This window comes from Spermophilus citellus (genome assembly GCF_964194105.1).
Source record: "Spermophilus citellus genome assembly, chromosome: 3".
Classification (NCBI taxonomy): Eukaryota; Metazoa; Chordata; class Mammalia; order Rodentia; family Sciuridae; genus Spermophilus; species Spermophilus citellus.
Window position 1 is genome coordinate 45,384,859 of NC_138184.1, and position 23,080 is coordinate 45,407,938.

General features: G+C 34.4%; 1 protein-coding gene across 10 annotated transcripts in view; it reads left to right on the forward strand.

Moving 5' to 3' along the window:
* ANKRD28 (ankyrin repeat domain 28) overlaps nucleotides 1–23,080 on the forward strand; it is a 178,178-nt gene that overhangs the window by 84,939 nt on the left and 70,159 nt on the right. For all 10 annotated transcript variants that reach the window (XR_014020791.1, XM_081283822.1, XM_081283817.1 and 7 more), the window contains 4 exons: nucleotides 4,856–4,934; nucleotides 11,366–11,436; nucleotides 17,545–17,745; nucleotides 19,447–19,534. Coding sequence is in view for 9 of the 10 variants with exons in the window: in XM_081283822.1 (XP_081139948.1) it covers nucleotides 4,856–4,934; nucleotides 11,366–11,436; nucleotides 17,545–17,745; nucleotides 19,447–19,534 (439 nt within the window). In the remaining variant the exon portion in view is untranslated. The remainder of the gene's footprint in view (nucleotides 1–4,855; nucleotides 4,935–11,365; nucleotides 11,437–17,544; nucleotides 17,746–19,446; nucleotides 19,535–23,080) is intronic.

A 23,080-nucleotide genomic window follows, 5' to 3' on the forward strand; every position in this document is an offset into this window, starting at 1 on the left:
TTTTGGCTTAGACACTGAAAAATAATCTTTGAAGGTGCCTTGTTTCTTTCTTATTCATGTTATCTGTTATTCCTACACTGATATCTGTGTAACAATCACCTTTTCCAATTTTGTTGGTTTTTTTTTTTTTTTCTTCCACAAGGATAGGGTTGGTTTTTGTTTTTTTTTTTCCTGGTATGGTATATAAACTTTGATTTGGGGTGAACTCAGTATTGTTGCCTCTGAAGTTTCTTATAATTCTTAACAGTGAGGCCTATAGTTACACTAATGGCCTGGGCTGCAAATGTGTATTTGTGGTGGAGCTGCGCTGCCACCTGGATGACTATCAGACTAGGTTTGGGTGTGCATGGGTGCTGTGGTTCAACTAGCTGTGCAGTGGGCTGTCTGGTCAAGCATAAGCATAAGCACACACAAGCCACCCCTGTGTTTTGACTTCTCCTCTGTGCAGTCTGCTGGCTCCCTGTTTGGAAACTGGGGGCTCACCTTCTCTACCGAGCCTAGGATCTGAGCAGCCAGGATTGATGTGCTGCAACCCAATGTATGTAATCATGGTGGAATGATAACAGTCTCTAGTATGGGGTTATCCTGTGGCTAACGAGCCCCTTGCAGGAGGTATGTGCTCTAGAGGTGGATCTGTTTTCATGATGGTACCAGATCATAGCAGCTTGTATCATGGTTGTAGAGGATATATACATGGGCTGTATTCTGTGGTAATACAGTTGGATGAATTCTCAGCAACTCTATAAACTATCCAGGGACATAAGAGTCTCCTGGGTAGTCTTCAGTGGCAGTAGGGACTTTTGGGGTCTCCAGCTTACCATGCCCCGTAAGGAGACGTCTTGGTTCCTAGCCAGTCTTGGAACAGAAGATGGAGGGAGAGACAGTGTACTTCATTCTTCTTTCTGAGGTCCTATCTTGGGTTTGATGCTCCACAGGGATCTTGTTACTTCCCTGCTACTTTACAGTTTATTGCCTCAGTCACACCTCTCAGAATATCTTACTCTTCATTATGATCTGTTTTAATGAGCGGACTTTTGGGCCATCTTTATCTTTTACTTTTTTGAAGCATGTGCATTGTTAAGAAACCTGAACAGTATAAAATGACTCTCATACTTGAAATTCTCCTCAACCAGCTTTCTGACTTCCTCAAAGTCAGTCACTGTGTTTGAGTATTTTTACTCAGAAATAGTTAATATATATTGAAGCTTAAGCATATATAAAACTTTTATATATATATATATACACACACACACACATACAGTTGCTCTGCTACATTTAACGCTGTGCAGTAGAGATTGTTCCATTAATAGGAATATTGAGGTCTGTTCCTTATTTTAAATTAGAAGCATAATATTTCATTGTGTGGATCTACAGTCCTCTTATCTAATAATGTTAATAAGTGGTATTTGGGAATCTTAAAAGCGATCTCTAAGCATTTCAGGGTAACAATGTATGTGCACTAGCTGATTTTGTTTTTGTGTGTATTTGTTATGTATCCATGTGTATACACTAGGGATTAAACCCAGGGATGATTTACCATGAGCTGTGTCTCCAGACTTTTGTTTGTTTAATATTATTTCTAGACAGGACCTCAATGAGTTGCTGAAGTTGGCTTTGAACCTGCAATCCTCCTGCCTTGTCCTCCCTTGTTGCTTAAATTATAGTTATGTGGCACCCAGTCTGGCTTGATTTTTTTTTTTTTATTGATTCTAGACTTTTTCATTGATAATGTATTGTCCACTGATGGGAGTCCTTTGTCCTCTTTCTTGCTTAGATCATACCCACGATGCATTATTTGTGCCTTTTGAGTTTCTTTAAGTGATGTGAGAAATTAGGTCCTTAGGAAACAAACTTAAGGCAAACCCTTGAGACTTTTACTGTTTATTGTTCAAATTAGTATTTCCTTGTTTTAGCCATATGCAGTAAATAGCACTTTCTTTTTTTGGTAGCAAGTCTTTATTTGGTTTATTTATAGTATTTAGCCTGGGATAATGAAATAACAGCCTTTTTTTTTCTTTTAGGATTTTCATATCATCAGTTTGTAGGTTGTTAGATAAATCATATTGCTAGGATAATGGATCCAGTTAGCACAAACAAAAGTGGTCACAAACATATCTTACCCTTGATAAACATACAGCCATTGTGTCAACAAAAATGTGTGTGTTAATAATACACTACTAATCAAAATACTTAGTGTATCAAAAACATCATTTTATTCAAGAGTATTGATTAATCATGTGGATCTGTTAAATGAAGATTAAGAGCTTCTTGTACCATAATTTTAGGTAACCATTTGAGAAGCATCAATATTGTTTCCAGCATTTTGTTTGAGTCAGTATAGTTAATCATTGATTCTGTGCACATGTAGAAATCTTTTACTTTAAAAATTTCTTGACATGTAATTACTTTGTATCAAGAGATTATCTTTTTTTTAAACTTTATCTTAACACATTTTGATGATGGGAATAATAAATATTTTATTGCCTAATTTTTTTAAGTTGAGATAGACACAGTACCTTTCTCTTATTTGTTCATTTTTTTATGTGGTGCTGAGGATCAAACACAGTGTCTCACATATGCTGGGCAAGTGCTGTAACACTGAGCAACCCCAGCCTTTAATCAGTTCCCCTTTTTTCTTAAATTTTATTTGTAAAGAGGAAAAATTATGTTCGTGTGAGTTATAAAATACATTAATAGGATTTGAGGCAATGAATCACAGAATTCCAGACATCTCTCACATACAAATGACTCACTTTATGTGTCATTGTGTTATGTGTATGTTTTCCCCTGTGTGATAGATATATTTCTCAATTTGACTAGGTTGGATCATATTTAAACACTGAGGAAGTTTGCTGTTTTAGTGATTAGCATTGAAAAGCCTAGACCAAGAATCTATTTTTAAAAAATGACTAAATCAGTACTCAGCTTTGATAGCTAGATATTTCTGTTAGCTTTTTTTTAGTAATTATTTGTTGAATAATTTCTGTGCAGTGTATTCTGTTTCTTGAGACATATCTTAGGATAAAAAACATGGTCTTGTTGAAATTAACTGTGGTTAGACAAGAACTCTTTTTAGCTTACTAAGCAATTTAATGTTAATAGCAGTATACCAACCTCCCTTATAATATATCATCATTATTATTACCTGTCAATGTTTAACCCCTGTTTTGCCTGGTATTCTTTTTTTTAACTCCTAATTTATTCTCAGTGGCTCAACTGTCTTAGAATAATTGAGTGATTTCCCAAATAGAAAATTATTATAAAATAAACTTTTTATTTCAAAACAAATCTTGAGCTATAATAATTATTCCCAAATGGTAAACTGCATAAGTTTATTTCTCTTAATAGTCTGGAAGTTAGTGGTCCAAACTGGTGGGCAATTTTGTTCTATGAGATCATTCAGAAACTTGTTTTTTGGAAGTCAGCTAGGATTTTGGTCTACATCTGCATGGCCAAAGCGTGCTCAATTTCACATCTGCTTTCCAGCCTGAAAGAAGTGGGAAAATATTAGTCCACCTCTGAGGTAGTTGTCTTGTAAGTTGAAGATGATCTGGAAGTTGTTTGCCTATTAACTTGCAAGCATATACCATTGTTCCATACTGATAATAAGTAACTCCGTAGGGTAGGAATGTATCGTTTTCTGTGGCTGAGTGACTAGCTGAAACATTAGTTCTATGGACAAAGGGGAGACAAAGCAGAAAACAACTAATAGTCTGTCATAAAAGCCTACATCAGAAACATTGGATATGAACTTAAAAAATAAGTATTTCTAAATTAATAGTTTTCAAATGTAGTCAAGTCAGCAATACTCCATTGTAGCTTTAGATGGGATCTGTTAATTATAAAATCCCTGAGTGTGATATTGTCCTAAGACCTTGCTTCTCCAACTGGAAGACAGTGTTGTTCGGGGGAAGGAGGTCCATGAAGCATATTAAATGTAATTTTCTTTCCTGGAGGAAGATTTGGAAAAATGTGTTTTCTTATATTTAAAAATGACATTCATGTTTTGGCTGTAAAAGTTAAAATGGCAAGAACATTAAGGAAAAAAACCTTAAAATTGTTGTAAAAGATAATTTCAAATCTCTAGAAACAGTTTCTTTGCGCCACTGTGAGTATTCCTGTTGAAACATTTTGATAAGCAAGTCTCTTAGTTTGTTAAGATTTGTTTTATTAAGTCAACAACTACTCTAGACTATATAAAAACTGAAATTATATTGGAAAGGGAAAAAAAGTATTATGTATATAAGAATTTGCCCGTGTATAATAGCAGTATAAGAAAGACTGAGAAGCAGTTTTTTTGTCATCTAAATTTTTGTTTTTATTCTTTAATACACTTTGTACAGATTGAGTGTTCCTTGCCAAAATGCTCCAGTGTGATTTGGATTTTAGATTTCCAATTTTGTAATGTTTACATATACATAATAAGATATCTTGGGGATGGGACCCACATCTAAACATGAAATTCACTTGTTTCATATAAACCTGAAACACATAGCCTGAAGATAATGTTTATACAACATTTTTAATAATTTTGTGCATGAAACAAAGTTTCTGGGTGTGAAATTTTCTATTTGAGTCATTAAAACCCTCAAAAATATTTGGTACTTGTGTGCACATTTTGGGTATCAGATTTTCAGCATAAATATGCTCAACCCAGACTATTGTTTCAAGGCCAAAAAAGAAAAATTTTAAGGCTTTTCTTATCAAGGAAATAACCTATGTTTTGTCAGTGGGACTTGTATGCTAGAGTTATTGAAATAATAAGTTGAAAATTAATAATTTTTTTTTTCATTTAAGCTGTATAAAATAAACTTCATTTTGAAACCAATATGCTGTCTTTCCTTTTTTATTACAGGACAATGAAAAGAGAACCCCATTACATGCTGCTGCCTACCTTGGAGATGCAGAAATCATTGAACTCCTTATTCTATCTGGTATGGTCACCTCTATGTAATAAGAATACATTATGTGTATTTTTGTTATAATGTGTCTCAAGAATAGTTATTCTTCATATTTGTTTCATATCTGAAACTTATTTATTCTTACTATAAAAATTTTGATTACTTAGATCCTGTTCTGGGTGCTAAGAGTACATTAAAGAATGAAACAAAGATTGCTGCCTTTACAAAAATTTATGATCTAATAAGGATGAACAGATGAATATGAATAATAAATACAAATAAAACACAGTATATTAAAAAATAAATACTATGAGAAAATGAAAAATATATTAAGATAATGGGAGTAGGGGATAAGCATTATAAATGTTAAAGTTTCTGTAATAGGCCTCATTGTTACCTTAGTTTGGTAACAAGTGCAGCAGTAGAAGTGGTTAAGATATAGTCTGATTATAAATGTATTTTTCAAAACAGTGCCAGTAGGTTTTCTGTCTTTGAATAGTTTTTATCTAATTCTATTTCAGAGTCTATAATGTTCTTCAAGAAATTATGCTTTTTTAAAAAATTTTTGCTCAGTGCTTTGCATTGTTTATAATTCGAAGTAATGCTAGAACTGTATTCAAATAGCTCCAATTGTGGTTAGACTGCCTACACTCCTAAAATAAGTAGTCAAATAGATCTTAGAAATATTTTTGCTAAAAGCAAATTTTTTTAAAAAATAGGACAAAAATTTTGTTAGAGCTAGATTTTTAAGATATTTGTTAGGAAAGAATACCTGCAGTTGAACGAATTTTGGTGTTGCCAGATTGCACAGATATATGCATAGTAAATTTGGAGAAGTAGTAGTATTCCTTTGATATTTTTAATTAGGATACTCCTTTGATACTTCTCTCAGTTCCTAAGAACAGAAATCTTACACAAAGATCCTGTTAAATAGTAGCTCCCATAGAATTTTGCCATTATAAACCCATAAAATTTAAAAGTCTATGCTTATAATGAACTTCATAATAATTAGAATCAATATGGGTGGGTATGGACTCAACTTACATTTTTTAGTTTATGAATTATTTCATTTGTGATGTATTTCCATGAAGATATTTGTTCATCTATAGATGCTCGCTGGTTTTAAGCTAAAATTTAACAGAGATAAAAACTGAGGATATTAAAGAAAATAAATCCTGTTTCTTCTTAACTGGTTCATCTTCTCTAATAATGTAAATTGATAGGCCACAGATTTATATGTGAATGAAAAGTTTTGTCACAAATATTGTCCAAGAAACAGTTTATTTTTTTACATGGAGAATTAGTCATGCTACAAACAGTAGAGTTCCATTTACTTTATTTATTCATTCATTCATTTATACTTTTTTTGGTACTTGGGGGTACTTTACAACTGACCTACATCTGCATCCCTTTTTATTTTTACTTGAGACAGGTCTCACTAAGTTGCTTTTAGGGCCTTGCTGAATTTGCTGAGGCTGGCCTTAAATTTGCTGTCCTCCTCCCTTAGCCTCCCAAGTCACTAGTTTTATGGGGGTATGGCACCATTCCTGGCTTTCATTTACTTTAATATTGATGACTTTGGTAAGAATTGTATTGCTATATTTCTTTATTTTAACATAGAATTCTAATTGTTACTTTTTGTTTTATCATAGACATTATTTGATTTGATTCAACATGAAAGGGTTTTTTCCCTCCATTTTTAAGTGCTGGGGATTGAACCCCCAGAGCCTTGTACTTGGTAGCAAACACTCTGCCACTGAGCTATGTCATTTTAGATTTTTATGCCTACAAGAAACTTTCCACATGTTCATGGTCAACTTAATCCTCTCCTTTTAAATGTGAATGTTTGCAAAAGGATTTTCAGTTTTTTGTAGAAAATTGACATCCTTTTCTTTGTAAGTATGATAGATGAGTCTTGTGTGTTCAGATGTCCGCATTTGAGAGAATGTATAAAATTAACTGAAATATGTTTATAAAAAGCTTTTTTAACTTGCCTTTGAAAAATATTTTAATATGATATTTTATCAGTTTCATAAGGTAGAATAGCTCATGTAGCTTCTTTTCAAAGGAAAAATAAAGTTTTAAATGAATTTAGTTATTCACATTTCTCCTTATAAAAAGGTAAGTTTTTGCAGTTGGCCTGAACATTTTATATGTACCTCAGTTCCCCACCCCTGATTTTTTTTTTTATTTCAGTTTTTGTTACTCTCCTTTTTGCTTGCTCTGCTCTGACCCTCTGGCCTGCTTCTACCTTTGGGTGTTTGCACCATTGTTTCCTCAGCCTCAGACTTTTAATTAGTCAGTCACATGACTTACTCCTTCACCTTTTTCATGTCTTTGCTCAAATGTCACCTCATCAATGAGGCCTTCTCTGATCACTACCACCACCTTCATTGTCTAGTCTCTACTTTGTTATCTTTTTTTTCCTATTATAGTTATCTGAGATCCTTTTACTATTATACCTGTTTTTTTGTTATTCTCCATACTAGAATGTAAACTGCAAGAAGTCAGGGATTTAGTCTGCTTTGTTTCCATAGCATATTTATTCACATACCTAGAAAGCTCTGAGTGAGTATAATCACTTTGTACTCACAGGAGATTAGTTTCAAGACCTCTACCCCTATTATATATCAAGATCTGAAGATGCTCAAGTCACTTATATAAAATGACATAATATTTGCAATATAACATTTGTACATCTTCTTGTATACTTTAAACATTTCTAGATTACTTAAATAATTAATAAAATGTAAAAACCTATGTACATAGTTGTTATACTGTATTGTTTATGGGCTTTTTTTCAAGATGTATATTCCTGTGATGAAGTTTACTTTGTAAATTAGGCACAATAAGAGATTAACAACAATGGATTTTAGCTGTAGATTTTAACAACCTCAGCATATGATTTTTTTTCAATTTCCTTATTGTCAATAACTTTTACTTTTTCACATTATGGCTTCTTTTGGCATATCCAAATCGTGAGCATCACTACTCTTGTAGTTTGGGACTGTATCAAGTAAAGTGAGAATTTCTTGAACACTAACACTGCAATACTGAAACACAGTACCTTTGATAATTGAGAAGTTGAGTTATAAATTTGTGTTGAAACTATACACTTAATTTCTCTGAAACTGTTGATTATTTTTATTGGGACATAATGTGAATGTGCATTTAAGCTTTTTTTTAGATTTTTACTTTGTGTGTGTATTTATGTTTGTGTACTGGGATTGAATCCAGGGGTGCTGTATCACTGAGCTATGGTCCCAGGCCTTTTGATTTTTCATTTTGAGAGAGGTCTCACTAAATTGCCCAGGCTGGCCTCAAACTATCTCCTCCTTCCTCAAGCTTCCCAAGTAGCTAGGATTACAGGTATGCACCACCACACTGACTAGATTTTCTTCTGAGTGTCTGTGTATATACCCTTTAGGCCTTACTGTCAGGGCTTGCCCTTCTACTATGCATGTATAAAGAACCACTGAAGTCCTACGCAGATAAATGAATAAGAGAATGAAGGACCTTAGTTTCTGTATCACCCTTTCACTAACTCTGGGATTCCAGGCTTCCATCCAGTGGGTATTTCAAATGTTTCTAATATTTTTATTCTACCTCCTACCCCAAACAAATGCTGACCTTACTGTGTTCAGGCTATCTGTGTTTTAACTATCTTCTGTAAGATGGTTGCCCAAGTATTTATTTCATAAAGATACTGCTCTCCATCTGAGATGTAGCTCAGTGGTAGAGTACTTACTAGCATATGTGTGGTTCTGATTTCAATTTTTAAATCAGAAAAATTTAAAATTTTTAATTTTAATACTTCTTTCTCTGGCTGGGTCTTTGTTTTGCTGATTTTTCTTTTCCCAAAGTCTAATTCTGAGCATTCTTTTTTATGTGGTGCTGAGGATTGAACCCAGGTGCCCCGCACATGCTAGGCGAGTGCTCTACCACTGAGCCACAACCTTAGCCCCTCTGAGCATTCTTGAAAGCTCACTCATCAGCTTTTGATGCTTTTAGTGTCTCTGTTACTACCTACTTTGAGAATTTTCACTGCTTCATTTGTGGATATTTCCTAAACCCTCATTTTATTTTCTCTCATGTTCAAGGCTTTTAAGTGTGCCTCTAATATGTTTATACTGTGTGTACTAGTTTTATTACATATTAATCTTTATAGCAAGATATAATAAAATCTGTTTTTTAGATGAAGAAACACAACTAGTTCTTACTGCAGCTCTAGGCCAAAGTCCTGACTCTTCAGATACCAACAGATCAGGTCCACCACTCAAAGTGGAAAAAGTATGGTGAAAAGAACTCTATTGATAGCCATATTGGAAAGACAAAGTGACATTAAGCATATCATTTGTCTTTGGGGTATTGACATGAGTTTTAGGTTTAAATAGAAGAAGAATTGGGGTAGGGGTAAGAGATATGCATAATTAAGCATTATTGGTTAAACTGTGATCTGATCAATCATTATCTCAGGTCTCATTCTGTGAATCTCCAGAAGTCCTTTTTTAATTGTAGATTGAGAGGGCAGTCTCTGTTTGCTATTCAGGGTATTAATCAGACCTATGATCTTGGAAGGGGGCAATTCAGTTCTGTTAAGATGGGGGGGGGCAGTCTCATCAATCAGTGATCTGCCTGCAAGACTCTGCTGTTTCCTTGGAAGGTGTAGGGCAATGACTACAGACTTTTAACAGGATGTTGTAAAAGTTGATAGGTGAATGTCCCTGCAAATCCTGAAAATACCTTAGTTACTCTTTTAGAGAGAGAGGTCAAGTTTGATAAAATTGGGGCTAATAAACCTTGTATTAGCAGTTTTTGGATGAATACTGCTTAAATGATTAGCATGCCTATGTACAGAGCTGAGCAGGAATCCAAAGACAGAAAATGAAGTCAGAGATATCAAGCCATTGAGCCTCTGCAGACCCAAATAAAGACTCGGTACTCTTAGCAAAAGCAGCTTTTAAATCCCTGTTATAGTTAGGGATCCATAGTTAATAATTGTTGGAGCTATAATATGGAATTCACTGCACTTGATTATCCCCCAGATCCTCATACTCAAAACATAGATGTAATGTAAGCATTAGAGGTATGAATTCTAGCCTTGGTTCTGCTATAACGACTGATGTTGGATTATTCATTGTACCTTTATTTCATCATCCAGGAAGTAAGGATTTAGTTAGGGTTTGGGATGTAAATAGGATTATTTACAGGATAGGACCTGTCTGCCAATTCCAAGAGCCAGAGCTGTTTCTTATCTACTTATAGAGTGATCCTGTGTACTATTTCTTTTTGACTGGGGCTTGAGTACAAATGAATGGATTTCATGTAAAAGGTAGATTTTTTTCCCTCATGATGTAACAGTGGTCCACTTCATGCTTTTAAAATAGCCTTGCTACTCTGCAACTGAGGCTTATTTTAAAATGTACATGTTTTCTTTTCCTCCTCTTCCTCTTCCTCTCCCTAACCTGAAGGCGAGAGGCCACAGGATCACCTTTGTTCCATCCTAGGCCTAAAGTTATCTGTACACACCCATAACAGGAAGGAGATGCCACCAGAAGATACAGGAAATGACCATCTCCCAAGTTAGTATGTGAATTTCAACCCCCATCAGAGCACATGTAGAACCCCATCTTCCCCGGCCAGGACATCTGGAATGAATCCCTTCTCTAAAAACCTCTTTTCTCCCAGATAGGGAGAATTGCAGCCTCTGAGACAGGAATCTCCAATACTACTTGTTTGCTAGCAAAACAGTAAAATTTCTTTTTTCTTTTTCTCAAAACCGTGTCCTCGTTGTTCAGTTGATATCAGGGACAAGGACCAACTTTTGGTAACAATTATGTAGTACACTTTTTGTCTAATAAATGTGTTTGTATCCTGTTAAGGGTAAATTTTGTCCATTGACTTAATGATTTCTAAATAGTTGTGCATACTTGATTTTTTTTTTTTAATTCCTCCTTTAAACCTTAGTTAAGGTATAACCCAAAAAGACATGTGGATTAGTTCCTTTCTAGTCCAGACATTTTTAGTTATAGCTGTAGAAGTATTTTGGTATTATTTTATTACTTTATGACATACTTTCATTAGCAAGAATTGGAATAATCTGCTATTTATCTCCAAGTAGTATTATGTTCATTTATTTGAGTATTTCAGTTTTTAACTCATATTTCTAAGTGGGATCTGATCTTTCTTGGATATGCTCTGTATAAAGGTGGCTTATCTAGCTTATAAGTAAATGATTTTTTTATTCTTAATAAAAGCTATTACCTTGTTGGATAATTATATCAGTTTTTAAGAGATGATTTTGTTTTATGATTTAAGGGTAATTTAAATTAGAAAGTATAAAAAAGTAGTTTTTCAATTGTTTTTTATTCCAGTTTGGATCATATATAACTCTTATTTCAAGAGATTTATTTTAAGTATTTTATGTAAAATATTTCAATTTATTTATTTTTTTCTTGTTGCAGGAGCTAGAGTTAATGCCAAAGACAGCAAATGGTTGACACCTTTACACAGAGCAGTTGCATCTTGTAGTGAGGTATGAAATTTCTCTTAGTAAATGTACTGTATATAAAAACAATCAAGTAGGCCTGCCTGAGTCCATATTCAAATAATGTTTTTAACTATCTAGACTAGTCATTTTACTTGAGAATTTATACAAACCAAATGAATTGTTCCATATTTTAACTATTAATCTTCAGATCTTTTTTCTTCTTGTTCACAATAACCTGTTGCAAAGATTCTGTTGATTGTAATGAAGACATAATTTCATCAATGTGTAATGATTATTTGAACTATTGTTTAGTTAAAACACTGAAATTAGTTTTAATACTACTTGATTGCCCATTTTACCAGTTTGAAATACATAACCTTAAAATGTATAAGGTTTCTTAAAAGAAGGAACAGTTCCTTCTTGTAACTTTATATATTATATATTCTTCAAAATAAGTGATATTTTTAGAGAATGTTTATTGTTTGCAAAGTATTTTTGTAACTTTCGTATTTTCTGTCTTTCTTAACAACTTTATGGGGATAGACATTTAAAGGCAACTAGAAACTACTCAGCTGGTAGTGATGAGACGAAAGCCTGGACCTTTTGTCTGTCATTTTACTACTTTATAAAGTATACTGTGCCTTTCTAAAATACATTGTGTCCAAAGCACCTCTTTTACCTAGTTTGATATCAGGGCTTGTTTGAGTTTTTAAAATGTGAAAGTATGTGGTTGTGTTAATTGATATTAATTCAGTGTTTCTTCAGTTATTCAAATTGAGAAAGATAAGAAAGGAACTCCTAAATGAAGCAACTGCTCCTGCTCCCATCATAGGACCAAGTAGTTCTAGAGAAGGAAAGACAGCTCTCTCTAGTGCCTCGGAAAAAACTGGGAGAATTCCTGCTTCTTTATTCTACTTTGTATTCCTCCTTGTAACCATATATTGAACCTAGTACAAGAGCCTGGCACAAAAAGAGAAGTAGAGGGAAATAATGACTGGGACAGATTACAAATCCTGTCATATGACAGAGGCATATAGTGTGTTAGCTGAAGCCTCCTGATAAGGAGGAGGAGGAAGGGTCCACACTTGAGCACACAGTCTGATTCCAATCTAAGACTTTGATGTGCTGTGGCTGATAAACTTACGGAACTTAGATTTGAAGAAGTAGCTTCAGATATCACCTCAAGTTTTTGTGTGATGTTGTTCTAGTTAGCTATTCTTCACTGTGACTAAAAGACCTGACAACAACAATTTAGAGGAGGAAAGGTTTATTTTGGCTCTCTATTTCAGAGGTTTAGTCCATGATTGGCCATCTCTATAGCTCTGGGCCTGAGATGAGGTATAACATCATGGCAGAAGGGCGTGGCAGAGGAAAACAGCTCAGGACATGGGAACCAGGAAACAGAGAAAGAGCTCTGCTCACCAAGGATAAAATATAAAACCCAAAGACACACCCAAGTGACCTACTTCATCCAGCCATACCCTACCTGCCTATAGTTACTGCCCAGTTAATCCACATTAGTGGATTAATCCACTGATTAGGTTATACCTCTCATGGGCTAATCATTTTGCCTCTGAAAACTCTTGCATTGTCTCATGAGCTTTTGGAGGATATCTCGTATCTAAATCATGAACAGATCTGGGGGTTATTATGAAAACTAAGACATATTAGCCAAAATAACTTTGAATTTGAGATTTTGTGAAAAGTTTACTTAGTGTCTTTCTGGGTTAGCCCCACATAAGGATGCTTCTTTAGCAATCAAAATAAACATTACTCTTAGTAAAACCTATTAATGTTAGCCATATCTACCCATTTTTCAATATGACTTTTGTGAACATAACTATTAAAAGTAATGGAGTTTACCAGAATAAAATAATCAGAAGGTACACTTTCTATTTTTGCAGTGGTTATAAAACAGACCAAAAGTTCTTAAAAAAAAAAAAAAAAATTAGCATTTGAGCATTGTGGCAGATTCCACCCAAAGACTTTACTCCTGGTTTCTTAAAACTATATACTCATACGGGCTGAGGTTGTGCTCAGTGGCAGAGCGCTTGCCTCACACATGTGAGGCACTGGGTTCGATCCTCAGCACCACATAAAAATGAAAAAACAAAATAAAGATATTTCTTCCGTCTATAACTAAAAAATATTTTTAAAAAAAACTATATACTCGCCTGATCTTAAGTCTGCTTTTCTGCCTAAAAATGAATGAACTATGTAGGATTAATACTCTTGCAGGATAATGGGAAACAGCTATAAAAATGTGGTTGTTACAAGAAAATACCTTCTGTAAACGTGGAACATTTTTGTTTTAAAAAGGAAATCTCAGGGCTGGGGATGTGGCTCAAGCAGTAGCGCGCTCGCCTGGCATGCGTGCGGCCCGGGTTCGATCCTCAGCACCACATACCAACAAAGATGTTGTGTCCGCCGAGAACTAAAAAATAAATATTAAAAAATTCAAAAAAAAAAAAAAAAGGAAATCTCAGAATTAAAAGAACTGCTATAGGGTGGGGCTCTAGCTCAGTGGTGGAGCACTTGGCTAGCATGTGTAAGGCACTGGTTCAAGCCTTAGCACCACATAAAAACAACCAATAAAATGAGGCATTCTGTTCATCTATAACTACAGAAAAAAATTTTTAAAAAGGACTGATACAGAACCTACTCAAAATTATCAGTTTCACTGTGTTCCTTTAATTGTTTTGATTACATCCTAAGAGCAAAGTGAGTTATATATACTTACTGGTTATATAGCTATGGACATAGAGGGATATGAAAAGAGGTGGGTCTTTCAGAGGCAAAATTTTAAGTAGCTTTTAGTTTAGGTTTTTGACATACCACAAGAAAAACCCTATACAAAATAATTGAAGTGATTGTTTTCTTCTCTCTCTCTCTCTCTCTCTCTCTCTCTCTCTCTTTCTCGCTCTCTTTCTCAGGTTGGTAGTAGGAATTAAACACAGGGATGCTATACCACTGATCTATGTCCCTATCCTTTTTTTTTTTTTTTTTTTTTTTTGAGACAATGCTCACTAAGTTGCTGAGACTGGTCTCAAACTTCAGCATCAACCTCCCAAGTTGCTGGGATTACAGGCATGTACTACCATGCCCAGTTGGATTGATCATTTTCTTAATTTCCACAAGGACATGCATAGCTAACAACATGTTAAGATGCACAGGAGAGAAGTTAATTTATCACAAACATTAATCAAGACCAATCAAGAGTTCTGTCAAGATAGCTGAGTTTAAATTATATAATTATATTGTTTGTTATTGGTTCATCTAGACTTTGTATTTATTGTAAACCTGCTAACCCTTCTTTTTCCAGTGCCACCTTCAACTCAATGGTAAGAATTGCTTTAAAAAAAAAAAAAAAAAGGCAGACAGAACCAAAGAGAAAGCTAGTTATTACTGTGGAATCTTAGTCTAGATTGTTCCAAAGATATTACTACAATGAGGACAATTATATAACCTTTTACCATAACTCTATATTTCACAATGTTACTTAAATTTCGTTTTTTTGTTTTTTTCCAATCGAGGCACACCAGCAGGCATTTCTTACACATACCCTGTAATAACTGAAAAATTAGAATTGAGGTTATGGTAATATTTATTGTTGGTGAAACCACTTATGCCCTTTGTTATCCCCACATTATTGTCTTATGTATTAATAATATGATCTAGAATTTTAGTAGGATATGACATTGTGCTCTTTGATTTGTATTTCTGAAATTTCACCTTTTTAAAGGTCCCAGCCTTTAGAAATTTTCTTTAGTTTTCTCTGAGGTTGCTACTTGAATAAGTATTACTCTGAGTAGTAAGTAAATTAAGCACTAATCTATTTTGATTATGAGTCTTAATTGCTTTATTTACAGCCTTTATTAGGTGCCACTTTACATATCCTTACTTTTCACAAACTGGATTTAAAAAAAAAATTCATAGTTATAGACAGACAACTACATTGTAGAATTTTTTATTTTATTTGTTTGTTTATTTGTTTATATGCAGTGATGAGGCTCAAACCCAGTGCCTCACACATGCTTGACAAGCACTCTGCCACTAAGCTACAACCCCAGCTCCCCACAAACTGGTTTTATTCTTGCTTTCCAGTGAAACAATAGTTTTGATTTTACTGTTCTTCCTAATAGAGCATAAATATTTCTGCAGAAGTTTTAATGGTATTATTTCCAGCATCTTTACTAGGCGTGTTGGCCCTGCAATATATGAAGTAATAAATTCTTCATTTTATTTTTAATTATATTCTAAGATATCCACTAACATACCTATCACCTTTTTTCCCCAATAAAGTGTTTATTTTATCCCTAAGTCATACTGTATCCTTCTTAGAAGTGGGGATGGGCAACCTCAGAGGTAACCAGTGTTTTGATTTTTCTCATCATGGAATAATTTTCTGTATTATAGAACTTAATAAAAACGAAATCATTCAATGTGTATTAATTTCTTTAACATAACATTTTTAGATTCTATAATGTTACATTTATTATTGCTTCATTCCTTTTTATCTGCTGAGTTGTATTGTACAAATGTATTTCAGTTTGTTTTTCATTTTTCTATTGATAGACATTTGTATTTCTGGTTTTTGACTTAAAAAATGTTATGAGGTTTTTTTGTTTGGGTTTTGTTTTGTTTTGTTTTTTGATAGAGTCTCACTATCTAATAGTAAGATAGTCTCAGGCTTGGGATCTTCCTGCCTCAGCCTCCCAAGTTGCTGGGATTATAGCATATACCACCATACATGGCTTGCTGTGAGCATTCTTAGATGGATCTGGAGTGGGGTTTTTTGTTTGTTGTTTTTTGAGGGTTTTGTTGTTGTTGTTCTTTGCTTTTATAATTGAGCAAATAAGTGGAGTGGAATTGTGGAGTCATACCTCTCCCATTTTTGATTAGCTAATTGGCTTCCTTAGCAGGTAGGATGCCCATGAATTACTACGCATCTCTTCAGTTTTTTGCCAACCCTATTAGGTACTTGTGCTGTTTCGTGATTTTGATTACTTTTTAATTTAAGGGCTTAAAAAGCTGTTAGTGATTGATAGACAATAGTATTTTGTTTTGTCTTCCTTGATACTTTGTATACTTATAGCGATTTATACTTTAAACTTGATGTACATTAATTTATTATGCCTTAAAGCAAAATTGAGAAGATTTATGATACCACCACATCACTCCCTACTTTTATAGATAAAATCACCAGGAGTCAGTTTTATAAGATTGACTAGTATACCTTGTAAATAACAGAACTAAGATTTTATTTTGGTTCTGGTATTTTTTTTCATACATATTTTGGTATTTATCTACCAAAGATAGGATTATCACTGTAAGGAAAAAGTTTTTGCAAAGTTTATTTCTGATTATATTGCTTAATGTTGATTACATACTAAAATCCTTGGAATTCTGCCATGAGGCCCAATTTATTAATGTGGTGGTGTGGGGTTTTCCATGTACTTCTTGGAAAAAAATAATTTAATGAACTAGACCTTGTGGGGTTTTTTTTTTTTTTTTCATTTTTAAAAATGTAGCATGTGTAATACTTTGAGAAATATTATACTTCAAATTTTTATGTTTTCACTGGAAAAATAATAAATCTCCTAATACTGTTCAGTATATAAGTTGTGTCTTACTAACAGAAACATGATATTAAAAAATGAATGTTTTTGAAGAACACTTGTCAATATTTAATTTTGTAATTTTGTGTGTGTGTTTGAGTGTGGTATTGAGGATTGAACCAGGGGCTTGCACGTGGTAGGCAACACTCTACCACTGAGCTACATCCCAGGTCCTTTTTTATTTTATTTTGAGGTAGGATCTTGCTAATTTGCCCAGGCTGGCCTCAAACTTGAGATCCTCTTGCCTTAGCCTTCTAAGTAGCTGTGATTACAAGGTGTGCCACCACAACCTGGCTTGTTTCATACATTTTGTTAGAGATTGTTAGTCCTTTAATGGAAACATATGTAAAGAGAATGTCTCAGCTGTAAATTCTGAATTTTTTTCTTTAATAAATTTCATCTTAACATTAAATAATAGCAGAATTTTCTTATTTCCTCAGGAAATTTTATTTCCTTCATGCATATACATATATGTAAACAATTTCTAAAACTGTTAACTATTTTGTCTTTTATAACTTATCTTCATATGTTTTAGGAAGCAGTTCAGGTACTTTTGAAGCATTCTGCAGATGTTAATGCTCGAGACAAAAATTGGCAAACCCCTTTACACATCGCTGCTGCTAATAAAGCTGTAAAGTGTGCTGAAGCTTTGGTACCTCTTCTGAGTAATGTAAATGTGTCTGATCGAGCCGGAAGAACTGCATTACATCATGCAGCTTTCAGTGGACATGGTGAGGTAGGTGACATTTTTTCCCTTCCACAATACTGTGAATCGAATCCAGGAGCATTATACCCCAAACCCCATCCCCTACCTTTTTTTTTTTTACTTTTATTTTGAGACATGTTTTCAGCAAGTTGCCCTAACCTCAAACTTGGAATTCTCCTGCCTCAGCCTCCCAGTCTCCTCAGCTGGGATTACAGACAGGCACTACTGTGCCTGGCTGAATTTCCCTTCTTTAGCCATTTATAAGTCCATAGTAAAAGGAAACAAAAATATCTTACTCTTATTTGTCAAATTTTGCCCATAGAAAATCTTCAAACTTTATTTTCCATGATAAAACTTTCTCAAATTTGGAAGTTTGTTTAGTTTGTGCTGCTTATGCACATGAATTTTATAGTCAACCTGGAGTAACAGCCTGCTAGCTAACATAATATGAAAAGTATGTTCTATTATTGTGGAAAAAATGAATCTGGGAAGACAGCAATTTCTTTGTTCACTCAGAATGATAGTGGCAAAGATTTTGTTTTTTAAGAGAGAGAGAGAAATTTTAATATTTATTTTTTAGTTTTCAGTGGACACAACATCTTTATTTTTATGTGGTGCTGAGGATCAAACTCAGTGCCCCGCACATGCCAGTTGAGCGCGCTACTGCTTGAGCCACATCCCCAGCCCAGTGGCAAAGAATTTTGAAACATGCTTTCTTATAAATTAGTTTCAGCATTTAGTCAAGAGAGTTCTTCAGTGACAGACCATCAGAAGAAATCAATTTAAGCAAATTAGTATTTAGTTGTCTTCCAGCAAACATCACTTACAATAGTTGTCCTATCAAAGAGTGAGGTTTATAAGTGCATGAGGGACAGGGAAGAACCAAACTGTTAGAGGAACCTTTGAGATGAACTTTTCCAGCCTTTAAAAAAAAAAAAAAATGAGATAGGATCTTGCTATGTTTCCCAGGCTGGTTACCAACTCCTGGGCTTAAAGTGATCCTTGTGCCTCTCCTGAATAGCTGGGACTACTGGCATATGTTACAGTATTCAGCTCCTAGTCCTTCATTTTTGTAGACACAAAAATTCCAAGTGGTAGAGAATCATTCCCAAGATTCCATAGCTGGGGAGCTGTCGGCTGCAGTGTTCTTTCCACTATACTTTTCTGATTTTGCAGCATAAATCCTTGCCTCCATTATAATTAAGGTCACAAAATGTGTCCTAATTTAAATCTGGAATTCCCTTCAACAAAGAAAATATTGTAAATATGATTACGTATAATTATTATTCTTGGTACTTTGTGAGATAAGTAGACTATGTAGTAACCTTCAAGTTTAATCATTTTGTAGATGTTAAGTTTGTACCTAAGTTAAATTTAAGACATTTCTGGGAAGAGTATTCACTTTGCATTTTAATAACAGTTGGGCTATGAATAGGAATAAAATCTCTTGTTAAATATTCTAACTTTAGACCTTCTTATTTATACTTAGTTGTTCATAAAATACCAGGACAGAAATAAATGGTTTCTAGAAAGATACTACCTGACTTCAGTAACACCCACAGTGAACGCATTTTTCATACTTTATCCTGTTATGTTAAATGGCCTTAAATATTCAATCTGGCTCCCTTTCTACCAGAAATATAGTGCCAGAGAAATTAAGATAAGTACTCATCACAAGGCTGAACAATTCTACTTCTGAATTTCATTGAAACTGTGTTTATTTTATTCTAGATGGTCAAGCTACTCTTGTCCAGAGGTGCCAATATTAATGCTTTTGATAAGAAGGATAGGCGTGCTATCCATTGGGCAGCATATATGGGTATGTACTTTTTGAATTTACTTTTTCACATTATATATTTAGGAAAGTAGTACATTTTATTTCTTGCTATTTGTGTTAACATTTCTAACACAAAAGATACACCGTATCTGATTTTCCTGCTCTGGTGGAACCATCTTGGTAACAGCAAAATTTTGCTAGAAAAGCTAGTTGAAATTATTTATAAAGGGAGGAAGATCTCAATTATGGACCTCTGATTTTAATTTGAGATTGGGGTTTACTATGAGCCAGTTGTGGTTATGTTTTCATTCTAATATATAAGTTATGAAGATGTATTAAGAAATCTTATATTGGGCCAAGCACTAAGTTTCTTGTGCATCTTCATTTTTTATTTGATTGCCCTCTAAAACTAGACCTCATGATAGAAATGATAGTAGAATGACTCAAACATTATTATTCTATGTGCATATATGATTACATGGCCTGTATAATTCTATATTGTGTACAACCAGAAGAATGAGAAGCGATACTCCATTTATGTATGACATATCAAAATGCATTACACTGTCATTTATAAATCATTAGAACAAATAAAAATAAATAAAACTAGACCTCATGAGGAAAATGATCCTGGGATAGACCACCCAGTACTTTATGCAAATTAGTGATACAAGCACTAACAAAACATTTGATTCTTGAGATACTTTGGAAAACTAAAGAGGCAATTCAGCCTATCTTAGAATATTGTGAAATGCATAAAAATAGCATTCCTACTCTGTTGTGAGTGCTGAGACCATGCAGATAGAAACAGATCTCTAAGCATGGAGGAAATATAACCTACCATGAACCTTAGAAGTCTTATAAGGCTAGGTTTTACCTCTTGGAAAAAGTCATGGGTGTAGACATTTGGTTTTTGTTTTGTTTTTGCAGTACTGGGGATTGTACATAGGGCTTCACACATACTAGGCAAGTGCATAGTGAGCTACATTCCCAGCCCTTGATTTTTTATTTGAGACAGGGACTCTATACGTTGTCCAGGCTGGCCTCAAACTTGTGATTCTCCTGCCTCAACGTCCCTAGTAGCTGGGATTACAAGTGTGTGCCACTGTGCTCAACAGACATTTTGTTTTTGAAGTCCCTCCCTGTGCATCCATGGAGCTTAGGACTTCCTCTCTTTCTGCCAAAGGTTGTAATTCATTTTTAGGTTCCCCGCCGGTGCTGTGAGTTGAACTCAGGGCCTTACACATTCTAATAATTCTGCTTTTGCTATTTTGTCTCTTCTAATTTGGAAGAATCATGTGATAGTTGTAGCTTTTCCTCATTGTTTTTCTATTCTTGGTTTTGTCTTTTCCTATCTCTCATTTAAAAATTAAAGATTAAGTAGAAGGTTATTAACCTTAAAAACCTGTATAACATTGTAAAATGGATGCAAATCAGTTGTAACTCTCCATGTATGTGTATCTTTCTCTATCAAATCTTATGTATCATCTTTATCAAATTTTAGTACAGATACTTCTAAGGTCCAGAAGAATCCATGCTGAATTGCAATTCTGAAATTTTAGTATAGGTGCAAAGAATGATTAAAGATGAAGATTCAACAACATTTTTGTTACATGTCACTATTTTGATAGCCAGAATAGGTATGGTAGCAAACTCCCATAATCCTGGTGACTCTGGAGCCTGAGACAGGAGACTCACAAGTTGAAGTTTAGCAAGGCACTAAGAAACTTAGTGATACCCTGTCTCAAAATTAGATAGATAGATAGATAGATACATAGATAGATACATAGATAGATAAAATATTTTGATAGCCAGAGGCTGAACACTTAGTGTTTCATACCAAAAGTATGTGCCTTTAGATATGTAATGGATAAATTTTTTTGAGGTAAAAAATTCAGAAGCAAGTCTTCTGTGGCATACTAAAGTTTCTTCCTCACACCTGACAGTTTTCTACTTTAAGTCTTGGAAACTTTCTTGAATATTCTGTTGTAGTTTATTTTTTCAAGATGGTTTAGAAACAGTGCTGTGATTTAAAACTAATACTGCATATTTAAAAATTTACACATTAAACAAAATGCATCAGGCCTTTTACTCTTGAACAATTAGTCTTAACAGCTATTTTTATGAAATGGAAGGCCAGAGTAATTTTGTAGTTTCCTATAATTGAACTCCATAAATAGTTGATTATGTGTTTCTCAGGTGATCTAGCATAGCTTTGTGGTCACTGATATAGTATCATATTTTAGACCTTTCTATTATGGTTGAAAAAGGTAATTCAATGTTTCTTGGAAATCACTACATGTCTTGGTCCATTTTGTGCTACCATAACAATACCTGAGACTGGGTAATTTGTAATGAACAGAAATTTATTTCCTTACTGTTCTGGAGGCTGGAAGCCCAAGATCAAGGCATAGGCATCTGGTGTAGGCCGTGCCTCATCATAGCATGGTACAAGACATCACGCTGGTTAGAAGGGGGAGTTAAATTCAATGTTTATAACAAACCCATTCCCACACAAAATTACATCTTAACACTGTTGCATTAGATATTAAGTTTAGTGCTGGGACACATTGAAACTATAGCACTGGCCATTTAATTTTTGAGCATAAGCATTCAGATTCATAACTCTTCTTTCATTTGCAAGCATTGAACAAGATGACACATAGCTTCTAAAACTACTCTAGGCATATGGGATTAAAGAACTAAATAGCGAAAACAGGAAACTGTTGATGGGTCACCCATCTTAAAGACAAGCCTAAAGTGTAAACATTGTCACCTCTAGATTATGTCCAGAGAATCCATTGACATTTGTGTAAGAAGCCTGGTGTGGTGGTATATTGCCTGTAATCTCAGCAGTTCAGTAAACTGAGGCAAGAGGATTGCAAACATGAGGCCAGCCTCAGCAAATTTTCAAGATCCTAAGCACTTTAGCAAAAGATCTTGTCTCAAAAAATATCTGGGGTTGTAACTCAGTGGTAAAGAATCCCAGGGATCAATCCCCAGTTCCACCCTTCAAAAAAATTACAGTAGATACTAGGGATTACTTGTAATCTTGTGATTTATTTCTCACAGGCTTCCTTTCATCCACTGGTTGAGGTTCCCTAAATTTTCCATTAGGTCCCACCTCCTTATGCTGTTACTGAAGTCTCTATCAGTATTCTCTAGCCCCAACCCTGACCCCAAATAAATTGCCATTTCTCTCTCTTCAATTTATGCTTGCTTCTGCCATCATCCTTCCTCAATCTTTTCAGTGTTTTCAGTACTTTTAGCCTTATCCAGGCATGTTCTGCCTCAAATCCTGTTACTATGGACTTTGACATTGAATAAATATTTCTTTTCTTTTTTGGGAGGTGTGAGTATCAGGGATTGAACTCAGGAGCACTCGACCACTGAGCCACATCCCAGCCCTTTTTATTTTTTGAGACAGGGTCTCACTGAGTTGCTTAGCACTTCATTTTTGCTGAGGCTGGCTTTGAACTTAGGATCCTCTTGCTTCAGCCTGGCTCCTGAGCTCTGGAATTATAGGCATGCTCCATCTTGCCCAGCTAATATTACTTGATTAGCAACTTGTTAACTTTTTTTTTTCTT